Source organism: Polyodon spathula, chromosome 7 (assembly GCF_017654505.1).
Source record: "Polyodon spathula isolate WHYD16114869_AA chromosome 7, ASM1765450v1, whole genome shotgun sequence".
NCBI classification, from domain to species: Eukaryota; Metazoa; Chordata; class Actinopteri; order Acipenseriformes; family Polyodontidae; genus Polyodon; species Polyodon spathula.
This window is the reverse complement of record NC_054540.1, coordinates 13,200,285-13,223,356: the sequence shown is the minus strand read 5'-3', so window position 1 is coordinate 13,223,356 and position 23,072 is coordinate 13,200,285. Positions and strand designations below refer to the sequence as shown.

The window sequence follows — 23,072 nt, the reverse complement described above, 5'->3', positions numbered from 1 at the left end:
CAGCCCGTCCACGGAACTTTGGTATCGCTGTTAGCACCCTCACAAGTCGGGAGGGAGATTTACAACCAAGAATCATTTTATTTCTATGACACATTGCTAGTGACATGTATTGTTAAAGAAAACATTCCTATTCATTGGGCTAAGACAGGTCTATTACACATTACCAGGCAAGTCTATAACACATTCCCAGGAAAAGTCTGTTACACATTCCATGCAAGTCAATAAAACACATTCCCAGGCAAGTTTATTACACATTCCCAGGCAAGTCTATTACTAATTCCCAGGCAAGTTTATTACACATTCCCAGGCAAGTATATTACACATTCCCAGGCAAGTTTATTACACATTCCTAGGACAAGTTGGCACATATAAAATAATTTTTGATACAATGAATTCTTTTTTTCTTTATTCTGCCTCTAAAGATCTTGTTTTGATAGTCAGCTGCCAGATTGAATGTCATTGAATGTTTGCATGTACTGAAGAGCAGCTGTTTCTACTTTCTGGCAAATTTCTTAACTACAGTTGTAAAAAACACACACACTTAATTCCAAGTGTCAATTATATATTATGTAACATATGATTACCTATTGAATTGCTGCAGAAACTATGGTGTGTATAGGAACCAAATAAGATGAATTCAAATAAATGACCTAAAGCACTACTTTGTTTTTGCTAATGTGCCACTAGCATTCTCTCTCATCAAGCATTATACATTGTAACACCCAGTCTGAATATAGCTGGTAGGCTTTTCTCCAGGCCACTAGTACCTACCCATTAGGAGTTTAAAACATACAGAAATTGATCAAAGAGAGGACAGAAAGCACTGTACAAACATGCGGGTGCTTCACACACACACAGTTTTTGAAGTCTAATTAATCAGCACACTGTGAGGGGAAACATTTTTGTGACAAGAAGAAATGGACCTTGAAGAGGTAAGAAATTGTTAGTAGTCAACCTTAAATCACTTGGTATGTGTTTAAAAAAAAAAAAAAAACTCTCGATTTCAGTGGGCTGTATGGTTTAAGAGCCCAGTAGCTGGTGTTTCTGATGCACAATGGACCTAAATGATTCAAGCTGTAGACATAGAGCTGAAACCCATTTTAACCATTCTGTTTGTTTTTTCTCTGTTTTAGTTCAACAATGATGCCAAGAATGTCAGTTGCTTCACTCATCTTGTTCAAGCCAACGTCCGCAATAAGAAGGTGCTGAAAGATGCAGTTCATGAAATCTCAGCAAAGGGAATCACAGATTACAAAAAGGGCTTCAGCTTTGCCTTTGAGCAGTTGTCAAATGTAAGTGTTACAGGGTGGCTTTAATGGCAGCTTGACATTTCCCATTGGGGGCTTTTTTGAAGTGAAAATCAGAAATGAATGTACTGATTTTTAGGGCAGCACATTTCTTTTTTTCTTTTTTTTTAAGTTAAATATGCTTAAGTTAAACACCTATTATGTGTTTATTATTTTAAGCATGCAGTGTAGCTGCATATGATCACCTGGTTACCACTGAATTCTTAAAGGATGTGTTCATAAAGTCACTGGTAATAAAAAAAAAAAAAAAGATCTGCTATCTCAGTAGTACAAGCCATTAAGTCAGATCAAGTGACACTGTCTACAATTGTGTGTGTTTTTTATTTATTCTATTAATTATAGCAAATCATTTCAGTCAAACTTAAAAACAACTGCTGCTTATATGTACAAAAAAACAAGCAAAACTATTCCGGTATATATCATGCAGCATTGTAAAAAAGTGCCACCTGCTGGAAAACAATATTATATCATTGATTACATTTCCATTTTGACTTGATGTGATACAGGGTCAGCACTTGTCCTCCATGGATTAATTTATAAAAAACAGATTGCCTAAAGACATTTAACCCTTTCTGAATCTGACTTGTACTCTATCTGTTCAGTTTTTCAGTTTACAACCTCTATACCTTCTAAGATTACACACAGAGATATTGTTTAAATGTGACTGATATCCAAACAAGCCATAACACATGGTTTCTTGCAAGTGTTTTCATTTTAAGGTTTTTTAGATTTCTATCCTTTCCAGTTTAATGTCTCTCGAGCCAACTGCAACAAGATCATCATGCTGTTCACTGATGGAGGGGAAGAGCGAGCTCAGGAGATCTTTGAGAAATACAACCCAGAAAAGAAGGTACCGTAGCTAGAGACTTTACACCAGGCCTGGAACATGGTGCTTTCATTGGGCAGTACTATGGGGAGTACTTTTTAAGTTTTATTTTCTTTTATGAGTATTCCCTCCAAATATTATTAAGTACAGAGTGAGATTTTAAATGACTGTCATTAATGTGATGTAACAGAGATGGAAAGGCAAATCCTTTTAACATCGACAGCATCCATAAAGTTTGCCTTGCTTATTACATTTGACCAAGGTGACTTTTGAGAAGAAAAAAATAAAGATACATAGTGAATGTACTATGGCCAAAATACATTTTTGTCAAAAACAGCATAGAAAGACATTAACAATTATTATTACAGTAATCCGTCACATAGCCACCGAACCGCTTATCGACCATGAACAACCGCTTCAGCAGCGTTATAACAGAGAAGATTAGTTCAGATATTATAGATCCTACCAAGGTCTTCATACACTGTGGTGTATGTGCTCCGTACGCTGCCATTGCTGGTAGTGTCACATGAGCTGATCAGTGTGTTGATATGTAAATAAATCCTGTTCACCTGCAGGGCGTATCAACTTCAACCTCCGTCTCGATCTCCTGCCTGTCACTCAGCAGCAAATGCACGCACCCACACGGCAGATGGCTACTCTGTCACAACCATTAGTACCCTGTATCTTTCTAAAACAAGGGATTTAGGGTAGCGCCCTATTAAAAGCTAAATCTCAAAACAATAATTGTGTGAATATAGTAATTGTTACAGCTGTATATAACAGTATTTAAAACAAGATTAATTCATTCATCTTTTTACATTTCCACCCTTAACGGATTACTGTATTATTATTATTATTATTATTATTATTATTATTATTATTATTATTATTATTATTATTATTATTATTGTTGTTGTTGTTGTTGTAATAATAATAATAATAATAATAATAATAATAATAATAATAATAATAATAATAATATCTCCTGCAGTTCTTGGGGGGGAAACCACTCCAATTAATTCTATGTGTGATTATGTCTGATATTATACATATGGACTGTCTTCATCAATAGGATGGCATCTGGTTTACCCTTCCCCAAGTGAGAACCAGTTCCCTTACTACCAGATGTACTTGTGTCATTAAGCCAGGGTTATATGCAAATGTAGCTTTGTGGAAGACAAGCTTCTATTAGTTCTTTATGTATGTGTGTGTGTGTGTGTGTGTGTGTGTGTGTATATCATATATATATATATATATATATATATATATAGATATATATATATATATATATATATATATATATATATATAACTACAAAACTTGATGGTTATATACACAAAGTATTATATTTGAAGCAGTGTTACAGCTTTAATTCATGTTGTGAGACCTCACAACCAGATTATGTACAGCATAGTGGGGTGATGTAATGAGGATCCACTCCAGCTGAAACGTGAATTTGCCAAGCATTTATTCTGATGAAAAAAAAAATAAATCAAAATGTACCAAAGCAACCTTTTTTTCTGATATGTCATCTGTGGCCCCCTTAATAACAAACTTAAAACCAAGACATTATAGTGTGCTTCCTTTGTTTCCTTTTTAATATTATGTGTACATCATAAAAATATTATAAAATACTTTCCTGCACATGTTTTTGGTTTAGATTATTTCTATGCCTCCCTTAGCAATATTTATTTGGACATATTTCTATTTTGAAAAGGAATATTAATAATGGGTAAATGATGTGCTGCCTTGACAACCTTACAGCAGCTATGGATGTGAGGGCATTGATTGTGTGCTGTAACCAAGGAGATCCCCTTAGGTAAAGGAGTAATATTGTTATAAATAGTGGCTTCAACCTATACAATCATTCGGTTTGACCTTCTACTGATTCATAAACGTCAGTCTGTATTGTGTCCACTTACAGTATATTAAAATTGCTACATTCCTTATACACAGATTTTGCGTATTGTTTAATTTTCCCCAGGATTAAGTGAGCGTACATAGCATGCCATTGTCTCTCTTTTATTTTATTATTTAGTTAAAAGGCGATTGTAAAAACTTGAATTTCTTGATTCTTTAGGTCCGTGTATTTACATTCTCTGTTGGTCAACACAACTATGATAAAGGCCCCATTCAGTGGATGGCCTGTGCCAATAAAGGTATTTTTCTTTTTTTCTAGTAAAGCCTTTATAAAAACCATTGTAACTAATTTTGTGTTGTTATATACCGTATGTAGTTGGATGCAAATTTTAAAAAAAGAAAGCAAACCATACTCTTTACGTTTGCCAATGCTATATGAAGGTGCTATATGAAGGTGATCTGTAGCACATCCACAGAGGTATAAAGTAAAACAAGTAGTTCTTCAATTAACCCTATAAGTAGTGTCACAGTAAAACATGCATTATGGGGGCATTTTGCCTAGAGTTTTTACTTACCACAAAATGGCTACAAATTATACATTGTGATAACTTTGTATATGCTTTCACATTCTGCTATTAAAGCGATATATTCCTAATTATTACATAATGTGTCTTCTGGGACAAAAGTATATTTATATATTTCATAATGCTATTTCACAGGACACTATTACGAAATTCCATCCATTGGAGCCATAAGGATCAACACTCAGGTAACCTTTCATCATATCTTCTCTCATTGAAAGTCCATCATATATTATACATATCTTTGTATTCCTGTTGAAATGCCCCAATGACTCTTTGACAGTCACTCAATTCTCTAATGCCCTTTTCACCCAGGCTCAGAACCGGCACTGAGGCAGCATTTTGGTCTCTGTGAATTGCCTGAACCGTCATAGAGCCGACATATTTTATGCCGTCCTTGACGAGTTGGTACAGAGACAGAACTGAACTGTCTTGACTCCTGTAGGAAATGCTATGTTAGCACTGAAGCACTATAGTGGGTGTGGATTGAATGTTTGCATCCCACGTGACGGCATGTATATCAGATGTGTTGGGTATTTTTGTCGTTGGTGTTACACGCTTTCATTTTTTTTCAAATACAATGGCTGATCAAGAACGAGGTAGTAATTGGAGTCTGGAATAAGTTAAGGAATTGTTAACTTTATCGGCTGACAGGGAGGTAAATTCACTAGTAGAAGGGACGGTGCTTGATTCTGTAATTTGTGGGTGAATCACCGTTGCTATGAAAATGATCTGTTTGAAAGTTGTACTCACATGATCCGACTGGCTTCCAACTAACCCTGGAATTAACTGCTAGACTGAACACTACGAGGCACTCTGTTCCTGTTAAGCAGCGTCCTCACAGATCGGGATGGAGATTGTTGACTAGGATTCATTCGCTCTGTGTCACAGGGGCTTAACAAGCATGTTAAAGAAAGTGTTTTTATTCTTAGGAGTACCTTGACGTCTTGGGAAGACCAATGGTGTTGGCTGATAAGAGGGCCAAACAAGTACAATGGACAAATGTGTACCTGGATGCACTGGTATGTGTTTATATATATATATATATATATATATATATATATATATATATATATATATATATATATATATATATATGTATGTGTGTCAACCCATATAAAAGGAAGATTTTGTTTACTTTTCCTTCAAAAACAGCTTTACATGACTTTTTGTCTAAAACGTTAGTAAAATTTGGGAAACACATTTAAACCCTTTGTGTTTATAAAAAAAAAAAATAAACACACATGTTTTTCATTTGTGAGGAAAGTTATACCTATATTTCAAATATATATATATATATATATATATATATATATATATATATATATATATATATAGATATATGGACCTCTACAATATATGCTAAATTGTTAATTTAATCTTATTTCTCACAAAACATTATGGAGCCAATGTAAGGATACATGCAAAGTGATTTGCAGTTGCAAAACACCCATATTGCTGCCAAAAAACGTGTTTAGCTGGTGTAAAGTGGGACTTTAGTGGTCACAAAAAATACAGCCTATATAAGAATGTTTTTTACCTGCCATTCAGCACCCACTATCAAATTAGAACTTTCCCATCATTATCCATTTAAATGATGTTGAAATGTATTCAAATGAAGAAAAAAGTGAAGATGGACAGGGATCTAGAATACTAAACGGGCACAAACATTATATATGATGTAAGGATTTTCAAACCGAAGGTCACTTTTTTTGGGATGGATTGTCCTCTTCGCTTGCCTCTCCAGCGGTGTCAGCTGTGATGTGGATGATGGCCTTCCTCCTGTTCTTGCTGCAGGCATGTGCTGAGTTATGAGTTTCTCTTTTGTTCGAAGCCACAGGTCCTGCCACCTTTTCATCACCTGGTTGACTGCCCTCCTGGTAACACTGACAGCATTGACTTTCTCCACAATAGAGGACCATATGGTCTCTTTGGTAGCATAACTGATGTTGGCTGAGGCTTTTCCAATTAACTCAATTTCAGCAAACTCATTTCATCTCTGGAATATAAGTGTGGCCGCTAAATAGCCCGATGCACAGGCAGCGCTCATTGAGTCCCTCATTATCATGATTGCGGCTCATTATTTGTGCGTGTTGAGTAATTTGTATTGCTCTTAAACTCACCTAGGCCGCAGTGCAAAATAATTGCCTGGCCACTAGGCAATTTGGATTTTGCAGCCGCAATTGTTTGCACTGTGCTGATCCTTACATCAGCCCCTATAAATCTACAGTGTGTAAAAATTTATCTGACAATCTCTTCTGCTATAGTGATACCAAGCTGCTTTGTCTTTAGCACTAGTAATTTGGAATTTTGTTGTAAGGTAAGTGCTGTTGTTTATTTGCTTAAAAATGCACAGAGGTGCCCATAAGAAACAACACCATTTTACTATCAAAAGCAAACTTTTTATGTAAATACATAAGTAAGGTGTGTGCTAAAAAAGGTTTTTCATTTGGATAATCTGCAGACATACATGTGGGGATCTGTTAATTGTATATTACTTTTGCCAATCCCTGTTTAACACAAGCATGATGCCGCATGTGAACTACATTAAAAACATTCCAATATATGATGCATACAGTGTATTATGTTTACAGTATGGTAAAGCAAAGCACAATGCTAGTATTGACATAAACAGTTAAAAAAAAACAGTTATAATGAAGATGCTGTTACTTATTTGAACCTCTGCAAGTATATGGGCAGGCACACTGAGATACATCTTGTTCACGAGTACACCATGTGGGTGGATGCAGAACATCAAAAACACATTGGGGTCTATTTTAATGATATAAATAAAGGTCAATAAACCCCTCAGGGAAAAATGCCCGCCAGATTAATGTAGAGTAAGAGGTAGTTGTCTTTAAGATCTGCTGCTGCTTAGATCACTACAATAGACCACATTACTAATATATCCTATTAAATCATTCCAAAATTAATTTGCATAATACATATTTTTGCATGTTATTGTTGGCTTGCATCTGTTCTCTTGCAAACCTGATTGATAATACCTGTTTTGCAAATTGCATATACCACACTTGTATGAAACTAATTTGTAAGAAGCATGTATAGATAGATAGATAGATAGATAGATAGATAGATAGATAGATAGATAGATAGATAGATAGATGCACTGGCATGCTCAAGCTTATTACCTTGTTTTATGATTGATAAAGCAGCACCGATCTTAAATTGAAACACTAGGTGTAGCTGTTGAGTGATTTTTCTATTGTATGTAACGTTTTCATTGCACTTCTTAAACTTGTATTAGTTGTGTGATAAATGTAGAATAAAGGTTCAGCCATAGTGGTTTACCATTTTAAATAAAAGGTCACGCTTTATATAAAACATTAAATTGAATATTGGAGTATTATAAACCAGATAAGCCATCTGAGTCAATCAGATTCATAGCAGAATGGTCTTGTCTTCAGGAGACCTCTAAAGCAGATTCTTGAAACTCACTTTAACAGTGACATACCACCTAAATGATTCACTCCACTTCACACTGACTAAACGGTTCACTCCACTTTAGTTAATTCAGAATATCTGTACATTTATGATTATTAACGGGTAATAGGTTGTTATGGTTCAGGGTATGGTTAGGGTAATGAAAAAAAAAACAATATTGTATAACAACTGTATTTAACAAAAACTGTTACCAAATTATTGATTACTGGTTGTTTGTTACAAGTTACTGGGAGACAGAAGCAGCCTGACTCTGATGGGTAGATGTACTAAAGTGTTGCGGCTGTCGTAATAGTCACAAAACAGTTCAAATGAGTCGGAAGTTTTGGGTGAAATGTACTAAATATATGCAGTGCCGTTAGCGACTTTTTAGGGAATGCTTAACGGCTTTGCTTTGCTTTGTGTGCGTTACTGCAGAAATTCGCAAAAGGGGGGTGGAGATAGTGCAAATGAAGGTTCTCAGATATTATAATGAGATGTACTAAAGCTGCAGACAATTGTGACACTTACAATTGCGTCAATTTATTAAGAACTTTTGAAAGCACGTTTTAAACAGTCTCGATTATTGCCTGACATTTTTCAGTTTGCTTTTTCTCATGCATTGCCAGTTGTGCTCAATGTATTTTTGAGGAGAAAACACAAATACCTATTTTGCCCTAAAAGCAGGGTGTACTTACAAGCATTTAAAAAAATTCCAATGATATTTCTGGGTTCCCCAAAGTGTTGGGAGCAATAGACTGCACACATGTGCCACTAATTACTCCAGCTTATTCTAAATATCTCTATAGGAATAGGAAGCACTAATGTGGAGATGGTTTGTAATTGTGCACAATCTAGCACTGCATTACTGACTAACTTAAAGCTTACATAAGGACCGTTTTATTTTATTTTGTTACATGTCCCATGTGTTTCAACAACTGTTTACATAAGGTGTGTGTACTTAATTTATTTATTTTTTTATATATTAAAAAAAAAATAAATAAAAAAAAAATTTTTTTTTTATTTTTTTTTTTCCAGCATCATCCTCCTGCTCACATTTGTAACTGAGATGGATTTACCAGTGAGCAGGAGGATGATGGAAAATGTAGTTCTAAGAAGTCCATGCGGGTACATGTGAATCCATCTTGAGGCAGGAAATGCAATTTAAAAGTTTAAAAAAGTGGTCAAAATGTAAAAAAGAAAAAACAAATAAAACAATACACACCTTACGTGAACAGTTGTAGCAACACATGGGAACATGTAACACAATAAAATAAAAAGGTCCTCATGTACCCTTTAAATAAAAACTGACAGTATACATTTAGCTTATAGGCTACTCATGCTAATATGAATTAGTGGTATAATGCAAAATTTGTTGTTGGTGCCTTGAAATTTCTTATTAATGAGAATTGATTGTCCTCCTGTAAGTATCATAACTTGGCAATGTGGCACCATGATCTATTTTGTATTAATTGTCTACGCTACTAAGTAGGCCTAGTTAATAATAATAATAATAATAATAATAATAATAATAATAATAATAATAATAATAATAATAATAATAATAAAATCATTTAGTTTCAATTTAAAATAATATTTTATTCTCATTGTACACCAATATGTACAATGCAGCTGCATGATTTATTTTGGGATACCGGTAGCCTACAGGATAAAGTATGAAGAAAGTGCCCTATGTGTTCATTTAATTTTACTACTGTATAGGCCTACTGTACAGATTAAAATGTTTTTTCATAATTTAATGTGTAGCCTACCCAAAACAGTGTTATTTGTGCACAATGATTTATGCATTTAAAATACATTGAGCATTTTAAATGTATGTGTGTGCAAGTTTATTGTATTTTATTTAAATTCGACACATCCTTATATCAGACTAATGTATCCGGTTTAGCGAGGAGCTACTGTATGATTATGAAGAGCTTTTTAACAGAAACACCTGTTTCATTTAGGGGTGAAGGTGGGCCGCCACTGTAGAATCTGATGGAATTAAACTGCCTTTCATTATTTATTCAAACAAATATTGCATAATTCTCGCAATGCTAGAGATCTCACGAAGATGACGCAAAAAATATTTAAATTAGTATATTGCTGGTCTCTTTATTAACATATTTTCTCTTAGTATTTAGGACAAAATGTATACTTTGCCAATTGTTGCAACAGAAATGCAAACTGCGGTATGTTTGCGCTGCGACTGGCCCATCTTAGTACATCTACCCCTGAATGTTTTTTTTTTTTTTTTTTTTTAATTTATGAAAAGGTGTAGTGTTCGTGACAGAAGAGAGTCCATAAGCACTAATGTCACTGAACTGACCCATACCAGATATGAACAATTACTTACTTTCCCATATGATAGAAAGATATATAGGAGCTTTTCCAAAGGACATCAAACACAGAATAATTTCTATTAATAAGGACTTGTAACTTGCACAGACAACCACATGCTCCCAGGGCAAACTTCGTAACCGCTGCACAAGTAAGACAAGCTTTGTTGTAACGTCATTACAATTACAGAGGGTCCAAATCTATAACGGCAGTGCCTCACACAGCCCTGAATGTTACACTCCAGTCCCATTCAACTGGGCTAGATATGAAAGACAAATACACATCTATCTTCCCTGTAGGATAATCACAGAAGAATAAACTTTGCACTTATTATGGACAGCTATGGCCAAAAGTTACTTACAATTTTAGGATGAGAAATAAAAAAAAAAAACTATATGAACATAATTTAGATCTTTTATTTAACATCATGTAATGAAAGAACCTGCTAAATAATATCATAAAAGTCTACCGGAAGCCATAATAGTAGTACAGTATTTCATGTCACATTTTTCAGTTTTTGTCAGTTGTTCATTAATTCTATGGAAAACTATAAAGCGATATGTAATTCAATGTGTTAACGTAACATTCTGCAGGTCTCACTGATGAAGCAAAATTAGTTAATTCTATAGGGTGATGCCAAACTTTTGATCAGAGCTGTACATGCATGATGCTGTGCCATGTCTGCATGTGGTTACAGTAAATTACTTTCATATCTGAAGAATAATGAGCAGACTTGAATACTGGTTTAAACCAGTTGCTAGTTACATGCATTCATAAAATGATGTATGTGTTCTGTTTTGTGGTCCACAGGCTGTTGACCTGTTATTGTAGCCAGTTATCTGCCTGTTACTGGAAATAGAAAGGATGTTGTGACAAAACAACACAGTCTGCAGCACACTTTGACATTATCAACTATTTCCTTTTCATGTAATTTATAAGAATGAAAACATGCATTTTTATTGTATATACAGTAATATTTTATTTTCTCCAAATATATTTTTATCACTATAATGGCAACTTCTCAACTAGTAAAACATCTTTAACTTAATCTATAATAATTATTCAGAATATTGTGGTGTACCATAATGCCTTCATAGATTGCCGAATCCACTCCAGATCCACAGTGTCAAGTGCTGCCACCTGTTGGCAGATCTTTAGATTGTCACAATATTGAGTATTCTATTATTAGCCAACATAATGCTATTCATTGTTTGGTCAATAAAACAATTCCAGAGCTGAAGTATATATTTAAAGATGATAATGTAATATTATGACACAAAATGTGCTAATTGTCCACATTTTCTTGTTTTTATCTCTTTGTGTTTGTATGTATGTGTCACTTTGTTTGTCCAATAGGAACTTGGTCTTGTTATCACAGGAACGCTGCCAGTCTTCAACAAAACCAAAGAGCTCAAGTCAAATGAGAAAGGTGCTGTTCCAAGACAGGTGTGTATCGTTTTCTTATTTCAACAGGCATTGGTAGCTGCAAATGACCTCCATTTATAGACAACTAGAACTGCTATTCAACTGGTGATCTTGGTGTTACATTCAATTGCCAAGTGGGCCACCCTCAGTCCTCTGTCAAATATATATATTTGTAACACAGCAGTAATCAGGTGGATAAATCGATAAATTAATTACATGTTCAAAGGAAGGTTTTTAGCTCATGTAATCCTATGGTCTCCTCGAGTGCCACGGTACATTCAGTGACAGAGCCATCGCTATAGAGGGAAAGAATCCCATGATGACAAAACCAGCTGATACCTAACCCCACAGTGTTTTCTTTTAACAAACAGAACCAGCTGATTCTCGGAGTGATGGCAATCGACGTGTCTCTTGAGGACATTAAGAGGCTCACACCTCGCTTTACAGTAAGTTAACAATGGATAAACATAAAATAAGTGCAAGGAGAGAAAGGCATGAGTGTGTATCAAAATATATAATATAATATATCAAAGAACAACCTGCTACACAAGGCACTGTAATTCGTCAGTTTCAAGTTGACATGAGACTTATGCCTAGTTCAAATGTGGCCTCTGTTATAATATTATCTGTAATTCGAGCTACAGCAGGTTTAATCTGCCCCAGGGTTTAGAATGATTATGCACATGGTGGCTTTTTGATTAATTATAGCATCTTTTCTCTTCCTTTCCAGATTGGCCCAAATGGTTACTATTTTGCAATCGACCCCAATGGCTATGTTTTGCTCCATCCTAACCTTCAACCAAAGGTATGTGAAACTTGTTTTTTCTCTAAATAGGCAACTTTCTCTGTTGTTACTTTTTTTTTTAATCAGCAATCAAGTATACCAATATCGCATGAGCAAATGTTTTCACTGGACAGCTATTCATTAATTATTTTTTAAATTATGAAGTACCTTTTTTTTTTTAAATAGAAAATCCCTTGAAAACAAAATATACCACCTTCTGCCACTTCATAACATGTGGTTTAAATTAGAAAACAGAAAGCTCTTATTTTACCATCTAGACCCGTATATACTATTTCATAAATTATTTCAAAGCTGGTTTTCTGAAGCAGTTGTAGCTGGATACAGGCAGTATACTGTGTACAGTAGCATTGACAATATAGATTATTATTGAAAGATTATCATTTGGGAGCTTAATGGCCTCATGCACTGTTATCTAACTGGAGTCTTGAGTCTGAATCCAGCTTAGGGGCTTGTTTTTATATTGCACTTTCATGGGTTGAAAATTGATAAGAATTCAACAGCATATAGCTCTTATTTTAAAAGAGTTTATACACTTTTTTCGATATATAATATACCATATGTCGAAATGCCTGTCGAAATGCCTGTCAAAGTAATATGCGTTAGGTGTGGGCAGAACATTTGAGTATTTTTACCTCTTAAATTATTGAGATTTGCTTTTTTAAAACACAGTTATTGTAGTTAAAGGAATGTGAAATCCCACATTTCTGTCCATCGCTTATGTGCATCCATGCATGTACTCGCACTCTTGTATGCACAAGTACTTCTGAGAATGAGCATGCAAGTTGTTTGTAGCATCCATGGCAAGTTGTTTTAACATGCACAGTATGACACAATTTGAGGTATCAAAATTAGAAATATTCATATCACGAAACACACCATTTGTAATTCCCATTTTTCTTGATATCAAAAAATAAATTTCTGATATCATAAAATCACTTTTTTTTTTTTTTACTTTTGATATCAATGATATTGTAATCGATTTCAATTGGATTACTGATATCAAAAACATGCTATGCCTATTTTGTATTTTTGTATTTTTTATTTTTTAAGTCTAATGTGTTTTTTATGCTTTTCCAGACTTGATACCAGAAGTACAAGACTGCCATATGAATTAGCATTGCCTTTCAGTCAATATTTACAGCATAACAAAAGTAATTTTAGAGAGTCTCATTTGGTTAAAATGTACTGAACATTTTAATGTGAGTGACTATGAGCATAAAAGTAACAATAATACGCAATGCATTGTGGTGGATTTCAAATAAAAATTGAAAACACACCGATTTAGGCAGTTCTTATCAAGACCCGCATTCTAGTGGGGTTTTATTTTTTAAGGGCTTTTATGATACATATATCTAAAAGTAATATATATGACATTAAAGGGGGGTTCCTAATTATATAACAATTGTCATCTAAAATTCAAATGTTTTTATAGAGAAACATCTCATGAAGTATGATGAAAACATTACTGTGCTGTTGTTATATTCTAAAACTGCAACAGCACTTACAGTATTATTAAAAAAAAAAAAAAAAAAAAAAAAACCTACAGTCTTAAATGCCATATGCTCATCTAGTTACGTATATGTCTAGTATCTGACAAATTAAATTGTATATTGTCTATTAGACAGTAATTTAATTATTATGGTATTTTCTTCATGCATTGTATATAACATCTTGAGGGAAAGCCACGATTATATTCAGGCTTGTTGTGGCTCCTGTAAGACCAAGCTTAAGTACTTGTCTTAAATAAGATGTCATAGGGATACGGTTTTGAAATGCTCACATGATGGTAATATTAACTGAAAAGACACCTGTACGGCTGGTTTCACAGACCCTGATTAGAAATAATCTTGGATTACTTGGAATTGCATTGACTGTTTGATTCAAATTTTTAATAACCAGTGTGGTGTGCTGCGTGCTGTAGGTATTGGTACAAGATTCACTTAAGCTTATGCATAGTTACAAAGGCAGCTGTGTATAGGTGTCACAATCATATTCTATATTGTATGCATTTTCATATTCATATACTGCCTATTCAGCAGAACCAGACAACTTCACATGTAGGGTGGGTATAATGTGACATGATATAGCACTATTAGCTGCCTTTGAACTACCACACAAACTACAGTAGTATGTAAATGAAGTGGTTATTTATAATCAAACTAACCAACATAACTTTGACTCTTTCGTTAGAAAAGGATCTGTAGGATCAAATGTAAAAACAGATATGCATTAACCTTCAAGGAGGTGAGAGTATGCCGTAGGGTTAGTTAGCTGCCATAATTTTGGGGTTATAATCTTGAAATTCACGACTAAATTTTACATCAAAGATATATAGGTTTTATTTTGTTGTTGTTTTGTTTGGTTTTTGCAGTGGAAACTGCTGTTATTAAATACAAAAATCTGAATGAAAACCCACAGATAAAAGCTAGTTCTCCCAAAAACAGCATTTTTTTTGTTTTATCTTTGTTTACTTTCAGTACAAGGGAGGATTGAGATTGAAGGATTGTTTTAGAGGCCTCTAATGAGTTGTTACAGTAAGTGAGGAAAAATAGCCAGACCTTTTTTTTTTTTTTTGTAATAGTTATATTATTTTAGCTGAGTCACTTACAAATGCAGTACTTAGTGTGAGTTAAAACAGGGTTTAGTGCAGTATTTTAATCTCAGCATACACTAGATCAAATGACTTGCATTGGCATGAATGAGATAAAACAGACCCCTAGATTTAAAATGTTAACTGTCTTGGATGAACTACAGTGCATCATATCAATCAGGAAGTCACGTAGGTCTGCCAGATGCTGTAAGTGATGGTTTTCCATTACTGTCCTGTGAATGAAAGTGAATGGATCAGAATATTTGAAAGACATTATCTTGTATTGTGCAGAGCCTTTGCAAACTAATCCCAACATTATGGCACACTTGGACACTACTCTTTTCTATCTCAGCAGACAGCATGGTTTTACACTTTTCAAACGTTTAGTTTTTTTAACTAGTTTTAATCTGCTTGGCCAGTTTTAGGCATGTTACATGGAAAATGTGATTTTCTCGGTACAGGTTAAAAAATGTACTTAATAACAATGAGAGGGGCATTATTTACATGGGTATTACTTTTTCATTACTCAGACGATTGGTGTAGGCATCCCAAAGATTTATACGGGAAAACGGAAGCCTGTTTTCCAGGTAATGGTGGATGAAAGGTGGGGTTAGCGCTACAAGGCTCCTGAAGCTAAATTTGCTAAAAGAGCTTTTGACCTGTCTAATTTTAGGAAGTAATAAATAAAGCCCAAAAGCATGAGAGTGCAGCTTGCCAAGATTTGTTTTTAGTACCCAAATCCAAAATTATATAATTGGCTTGGTTTATATGCAGCTTAAAAACTCTACATTATCTGTTTATTGTTGTGAGAATGTGACGTGGCATGCATGTGCTGCATCACGCACATTCCTCATGATATAACAATTGCACGGACAAAACATACGTGACTAAAAAGGGTGGGGAAATCACTTTCTCTTGCTAAAAAGTTGCACAAATTAACTAAAAACTGTGTTTTTATTTTTATGTTTGCATCATATAAACTGTGTACACGCGTAAATGGTGGTCTAGATTGTTTGCAACGTTAAACCCTAGCATCTAGACTGATTTTTACATTTATACCACAACAGATACTTTATGAAAGTTTCAATAAAATATTTAATATATATATATATTATATAATATATATATATATATATATATATTATATATATATATATATATATATATATATAATATATCTCCACTATTATTATTCTCCACTGATGAAACATGGTTCCCCTGCCTTACAACTGAATGCTTTAACACACATTTAACAAGCTGTTAGTTCTTCCCTCGTGTTTTGATAAATGCAAGCAGAGACTGATATTTGGATATGTTAAGTCTGCCAGTATTGTCAGCACTTATCGTAACATACTCCACCTTTAATCACAGCAGCAGGAATATCTGACAAGTCTTTGGTATCCCTGTAAGAGCTGACTTCCTCTGGTTTATCCAAATACATTTGAAATAGTCTCAAAATTATGTAATGCCAGCTGCTCTAGCAGACCGCTTTTGTAGCAGGAATGCTGCATGTAGTTGAGCATCATAGGATATGTAAGCAGTATACAACAAAATGCAGGATAACTAGATTTTAAATGAGCTCTTTAGCAAATTGTGCATGTGCTGATGTGCTTTTCCAATCACTGCCTTGCAATTGCTGTTCTAGTATGTAGGTTAAATGCATTAACTGATATTCCTGGTATTAGTGTACAGACCTTTTAGATTATATATACAAACTCATCACCCCCATCCCACATATAATTTAAACATTACCCCATGTTAAGGAAATGTTGTAAAGCATTTTGACATCACAGTGTTTTACATTGATTATCAAACCTGTATTTGTTTAAAATAGGAATATATGACCTAGCTCAGAATCAATCCCACGCCAATGTGGTTATATATTTCTCTATTACAGACATTAGATCATAATTGGTGATATGCATACATATGGTCATACATCTTTAATGTAAATATACTTCAAGTTCAAGTTGAAGTTTGTATGTAAGTGGTTGCATGCTTATGAAAATGTTCAAATCAAACATTTCAAAGCAATATGCTGTATATTCAGAAATATATTTCCTTCCAAGGTACAGACAGAATGTTCCTTGAAGCATCAATAAAAGTCATGAGATAGATGTTTCTTTCTTTCCCAGTGAGGATAATATAATGGAATATGTGTTTGTAATGCTGATAATGTAAAACTTCATAAAGTATATCTAAATTATACAAAACTACTGCTGGTAAAAAATGCATCCTATTTCACATCCTGGGTTCACCTCAAATCTCATATATATAATATAACTTTAAGCACTCTAATGACAAACCCCTCTGATTAATAAACAAATAATGAACATAAGTAATTTTTTTGTGAAATACACAGTTTTCTCAATTTTAAGTCGATGCACTTTAGCTGTTGTTTAGCCCTGTGTATTCATCAATATTGTTAAAGTCTGACATCCTGTGCTAATTGGTGTTTTTCAAGTTAGTCGTTGGCATTAAAGTAATTGTACCAAACTCATACATGCAGTTTTGGGAGAAAAAAAAAAAAAAAAAGTAATTTCATTTTCCAATGTGATATCTAGTATTACACTAAGTTAAATAAAAATGTGTTTGCAAGCAATGATTTTAGACTGTCTGGCACTTCCTGTGTCATTTCACTTAGAGGGTGACATTTCCCCCAGTCCTTTACTTACTTTGTTCCTGTCAGTAAACAGTGGTTTGCCTCCTCTTTTGACTGACATGCTTTCAGCCACTGACATGTTTTGACTCAGAAGACACTGCTGCGGTGCAATGACCAAGGAGGTAAAGTGGTAACATACTTCCTGGAAGAGCACTTAGTGTTGTACTAGATATCTGTTTTAAAATGAAAATACTTGAGGTGACATGTGTTTCCTTAAAAACTGCACATTTCAGATGTAGGCAATTGAAGTGCAAAATGTATAAGCTTTATGGAATTACTTTAAGAGTGACATTAATAAGATCTGCCACTATTCAGATAAGTAAAATACAGTGTCACAGATGATCTAATATAATTATGTTCACATATTCTCTGTATTATGAAACTATGCCATAAAAAAAACACATTAAGAGCATCGTGGTGAGATATTAACAATGAATTTTATGTTTTTTAATAGCAATATAATAGCAATAATGTACAGTAACAAATTGGTAATTGCAAGTGAATTCTTATCAAGTAAATTTGCGATGGAAGAATCTTTCAGTATTGGAGGTTGGGAAGGGGAGAAGGTAAAAAAAAAAAAATCTTGGGTGATAAATTGAGAATCCAGTGGAATTTATTCAGTGTTTTTTTTCTTTATCTATCTGAAGTGGTTTGATTTGATTTGTGTGGTGCATGCAATGTGTACTTTTTAAACTCTCTATGTGTTGTTGTTTTATTATTATTATAATCAATGCTTTTTTTTTTCAATCTCATCTGTATGCAAATAATGTATATTTATTGTTTAAAGGTACTTATGCAACATTCAGTCATTATAGCAGTCAATGTCTAAAAAACACAATTAATGAAATAAATCACTTTGCAAAAGATGAATTATTTTGATATTGTATACATGATATACTTTTATAGGTTTACCTCCTGCATGCTTATTTTTACAAGACATTTTAAGATGTCCCCAAAGCTTTGATTATAAAAATACATTAGGATTATTTTAGTGTATTTTTTTTTTAAATCCTTACTTAATCCTTGAGTTATTCTGTTGAAAGCTACAATATAGACCATACAGTGACATTGTTGTTAGGTGTTCATTTCATTGCCTCTAACTGTTGTGTTTTTCCCCTTTCCATGACCGGGTTGTGTGGATGGGGACCTCTACCTTCCTGACCCGTTTCTGCCATATCCTTCATATCATGCATGCTGCTTGGTCTGGTCTTGCTTTGCTTATCCACTGCTTGTAAGAATATGTGATTCCATTGCTCTGCCTTGGTACTACTTATGTTTTATCATTAAATGGTTTTTCAGTTTTTCTTTTCCAAGCATTGTTTTACAAACTTCATCTTGAAAACATTGGTCTTTTTAGTTTATATATATTGTAGGCCATGATGTTATTTAGCAAAAACGGTCAATGAAAAGGCATTCGTTACAAAGCTACATTGGTACAATTTGATTATCTAAATTCAGGGTCTATTTTAATGCTCCAACCAGAAGTGGATTCCTTTAGTATTTTGTTTTAAGAAAATGTATTAATAATTTGCAGGTATTTTATTTTAAAGACTGCCAGCCTTAATGTAAATCAAATAAGTATAAAGTGTGTAAAAACACCACACATATTATAGGTAGCACAAGGACAAATGGGAACAAAAACATCCAGCGATTATTGTTTGTTTGGAAAAGAGATTTCGTAGTTCGTACAGGTGATTCTTTAGGCAGCCTAAATGCCAAGTTGTTAAAGAAAGGTGAGGACACATCTATTGTCTAGAGCTGTATCATTTCTAGATATGTTGTTACACAAGTCATGTGCAGCAGTCACTGGCTTTTCAGCCTGCGCTGTACAAGCTCTAATTGGCTTTTCTGCATTAACCTGCTTTCTGAAAGCAAGATATTGTGTTGTACAGTATGTCTTGTGCTGTTTTTAGAGGCATGAACAGTTTGTGTACTCGATTCCGGATCTCTAATATGGTTCAATATACAGTAATGCAAAAATATTTTGTAGTATTACTATATACTTTCTAAGTGTTTAAATTTACCAGAGAGAATCTAAATAACAGGAAAATGATTGTTCAGCTTTTCCATTCCTTTCATATACAGTGATGCATTTGCTGAAAGACTAATTGAAGTTGATGGGCTATGTATTTTATCCACAATAAATATACAGTACCTTTATACAATTCTGCATAAAGATCACCATCATACATTTTCTTTTTTGGATTTCAGTTATTGTGACCCTTTTATTTCTGTAAAACCATAGCATTTAATATCATTTGGAATAAACTGTTATTTATGTTAGAATTTGTATCTGCTTAACGTGAGTGCATCTCTGTTAAATTCAAAGAGGATATATATGCTTTAAGTGCCACCTTTATATAAATACATATATAAATGTAAGTATACAAGGGTGGCAATAACCTGCAGTAATTCTTACCTGTGTTTAAGTAAACCAAACAGTTATTGTCAAGTAGAAATTGTTTAGACAGATTTAAATAAAAACAGGTGTAGTGCAACATAATGTTAACATTTCTAGTTTGCCAAGGTCCTACCTATTAATGCAGAATGTTTTATAAAAAATATAAAAATGATTCTTCCAACATCTATCCCCTCCTTCTTTAGAATCCCAAATTTCAGGAGCCTGTTACATTGGATTTTCTGGATGCTGAACTGGAGAATGATGTCAAAGTGGAGGTATGAAAGCCCTATAGCTATGGCCAAACATTTTGCATCACCCTATAGAAATAACTAATGTTGCTTCATATAGTCAAATGAAACCTGCTAAATAATGTTATGTTAACATATTGAATTATGTCCTGCTTTGTATTTTTCCATGTACTTAACAAAAATGTGACATTTCAAAATCTAACATGAAATACTGTACTACTATTATGGCTTCCGGTTGACTTTTGCAATGTCATTCTTGTAATTTCTTTGATTACATGATGTTAAATAAAAGATCTTAAATATGTTCATGTAGTTTTTTTTTTTTTTTTAAGATGTCACAATCCTAAAATTCTGTTTAATGCAAAAGTAATGCAAAACTTCTGGCTATGGTTCAAGAGCCTAAGACATGTGTACTAAATTAGCATGAGTAAGTTATTCTAGTGTTTTATCTTATTATGGCCTGGCTGGTGCCTCTCTATCCTGATGTAGGCACCCTCAAGGAACCTCTTGCACCCTCTTCTTGTTCTACCCCCCACAAGAAGACACAGATGCAAAGGTGGTGGAGAGAAGGATCGAAGTAGCAAACAAACAGACATTTTAAATAGGGACTCTGAATAATTTAGTAGGAATCCTCTCTCTGTGTACTAAACTGTAAGATACCAGCTGTGCAACATGTACTAGTTGTAAGATGGACCTTGAAGAGTAATAAATATAAATATAAATATAGCATTACACATCCCCACGTGTTGCTACAACTGTTTAAATAACGTACCTGTATTTTTCTTTTTATTGTTAACATCCTGACAACTTTCTATATATTATCTGTATAGTGTACTGCATTATAAATACCAATGATAGAGGACTGAAGCAACCTTTTCCGTATGACAACGAGGGGGCTTTTGAGATTTCAAATGTTTTGTAAAATCAAAGTTCAGGAAATGAAGAAACACACAAATCATGATGGTAGCAATACTAATGCAACAAATCAGAAAAAAACGTCTTCTGTGTTAATTTATTTTTCCTCTATTGTCTAGATTCGACGGAAAATGATTGATGGAGAAAAAGGAGAGATTAAAATAAACACACTGGTGAAGTCTCAGGATGAGGTAGGTCAAGAGTGTAAAACACAGAGGTCTGTTTTTAATGATCTGAACTCTTTCCCTCTATATTAATCCTGCTGGTGTTTCCCCTCAGGTGATTTATTGACCAAATTGTTAACATTTCTAAATATAAAGTAAAATAAAGTCCACAAAATGTTTATATGGGGGACACATTTTTGTTGGACCATGTCCAGCTCAGTTCCTGGAGGGTAGCAGTGTCTTCTGGATCTCATTCCACCCAAGCTCTCAATTACTTAATTGGTCTAATTATTTGATTAATCAGAGAAATGTAACGCTCTCCAGGCCTCGAAGTGTGTTATAGGTATTGTACCTTGAATTAAGTGTATTTTTTAAATCATCAACTGTAAAATATTAAATATGTCCAATTGAACAAATAATTAGATCAATTCTGCTAATTCGCAACTTAAGTTGGACTGAAAACCAGAACACCTTGCGGCCCTCAAGGACTGGAGTTTGTCACCCCTGGTTGAAAACTATACATTTGTAACTGTATTTGCATTCAGTTAAATTAGGATTTTGTTCTTTTTTATATACAATTACTTTATTTAATTTACTTTTTGACCACACTGACAAATTGTATAGAGTAGTAGCGAGAAAGCAGCAGTTTACTAACACTGTAGATGCATTCTTATCAGCCTTTTTGGATGCAAATGTACTTATTTTTTGTTTATATACATTTTCAGAGGTATATTGACAAGGGAGTCAGAACATACACCTGGACCCCAGTGAATGGCACAGATTATGGGTAATTTGAAGTATATTGACACCTTATTTAAAAGTGAGACATACGGTTGGCTCTGATTCAATAGATGGCCAAGTTGTCTAGTGGGAAAAGTTGCAAGCTGAGTTTAAAAAAAAAAAAAAAAAAAAAATGGGATTAAATGCTGTGCTTTGTGTTTCATGCCCTTTGGGTACTCTATGCACTACCTAATTGATAGAGAATAGTAGAGGGCAATTTAGTTTAGTCTTTATTTATTCTGAAAAAATGTGTGCTCTGACTTCTTTTTTTGTGATTTATCTTTCTTTCATATTGTAAATATGGTCTGGAAAGGAGGGTTATAGTAGAGGGTTATATAGTCTGCAGTATATATTTACTATATAAATCAGTCAAGAAAATAAGCATAGCGGGGGCTCCCGAGTGGCACATCCAGTGATGCTCTTCGGTTATAACGTTCATATTATGTGTCCCCCAAGGCCTGTGTTATAGCCAGGGAGCATTGTGTATGTGTATGTGTATGTGTATGTGTGTGTGTGTGTGTGTGTGTGTGTGTATATATATATATATATATATATATATATATATATATATATATATATATATATATACACACACACACATACTTGAAACAACAAGGAGGTGCCTGTATATTTATTTTTAAACCTAAACAAACAAAAGCCTAACTCCACCAAGGAGCACGAACTAAAATTTTACAAGTTTGATCTAATAATGGCTAAGTTGTTTACCAAT

At 33.8% G+C, this 23,072-nt stretch overlaps 1 protein-coding gene across 7 annotated transcripts in view; it reads left to right on the top strand.

Annotated features, from left to right (window-relative positions):
• The window catches only part of LOC121318192 (voltage-dependent calcium channel subunit alpha-2/delta-1), a 140,884-nt gene that overhangs the window by 96,384 nt on the left and 21,428 nt on the right, over positions 1–23,072 (top strand). For 3 of the 7 annotated variants that reach the window (XM_041254607.1, XM_041254605.1, XM_041254610.1), the window contains exons 11-22: positions 1,134–1,292; positions 2,053–2,157; positions 4,214–4,292; positions 4,713–4,762; positions 5,507–5,596; positions 11,709–11,798; positions 12,149–12,223; positions 12,508–12,582; positions 15,703–15,759; positions 20,439–20,510; positions 21,518–21,589; positions 22,288–22,349. In XM_041254607.1, coding sequence (XP_041110541.1) covers positions 1,134–1,292; positions 2,053–2,157; positions 4,214–4,292; positions 4,713–4,762; positions 5,507–5,596; positions 11,709–11,798; positions 12,149–12,223; positions 12,508–12,582; positions 15,703–15,759; positions 20,439–20,510; positions 21,518–21,589; positions 22,288–22,349 — 986 coding nt within the window. The remainder of the gene's footprint in view (positions 1–1,133; positions 1,293–2,052; positions 2,158–4,213; positions 4,293–4,712; positions 4,763–5,506; positions 5,597–11,708; positions 11,799–12,148; positions 12,224–12,507; positions 12,583–15,702; positions 15,760–20,438; positions 20,511–21,517; positions 21,590–22,287; positions 22,350–23,072) is intronic. The other 4 variants (XM_041254612.1, XM_041254609.1, XM_041254611.1 and 1 more) reach the window with 2 other exon arrangements.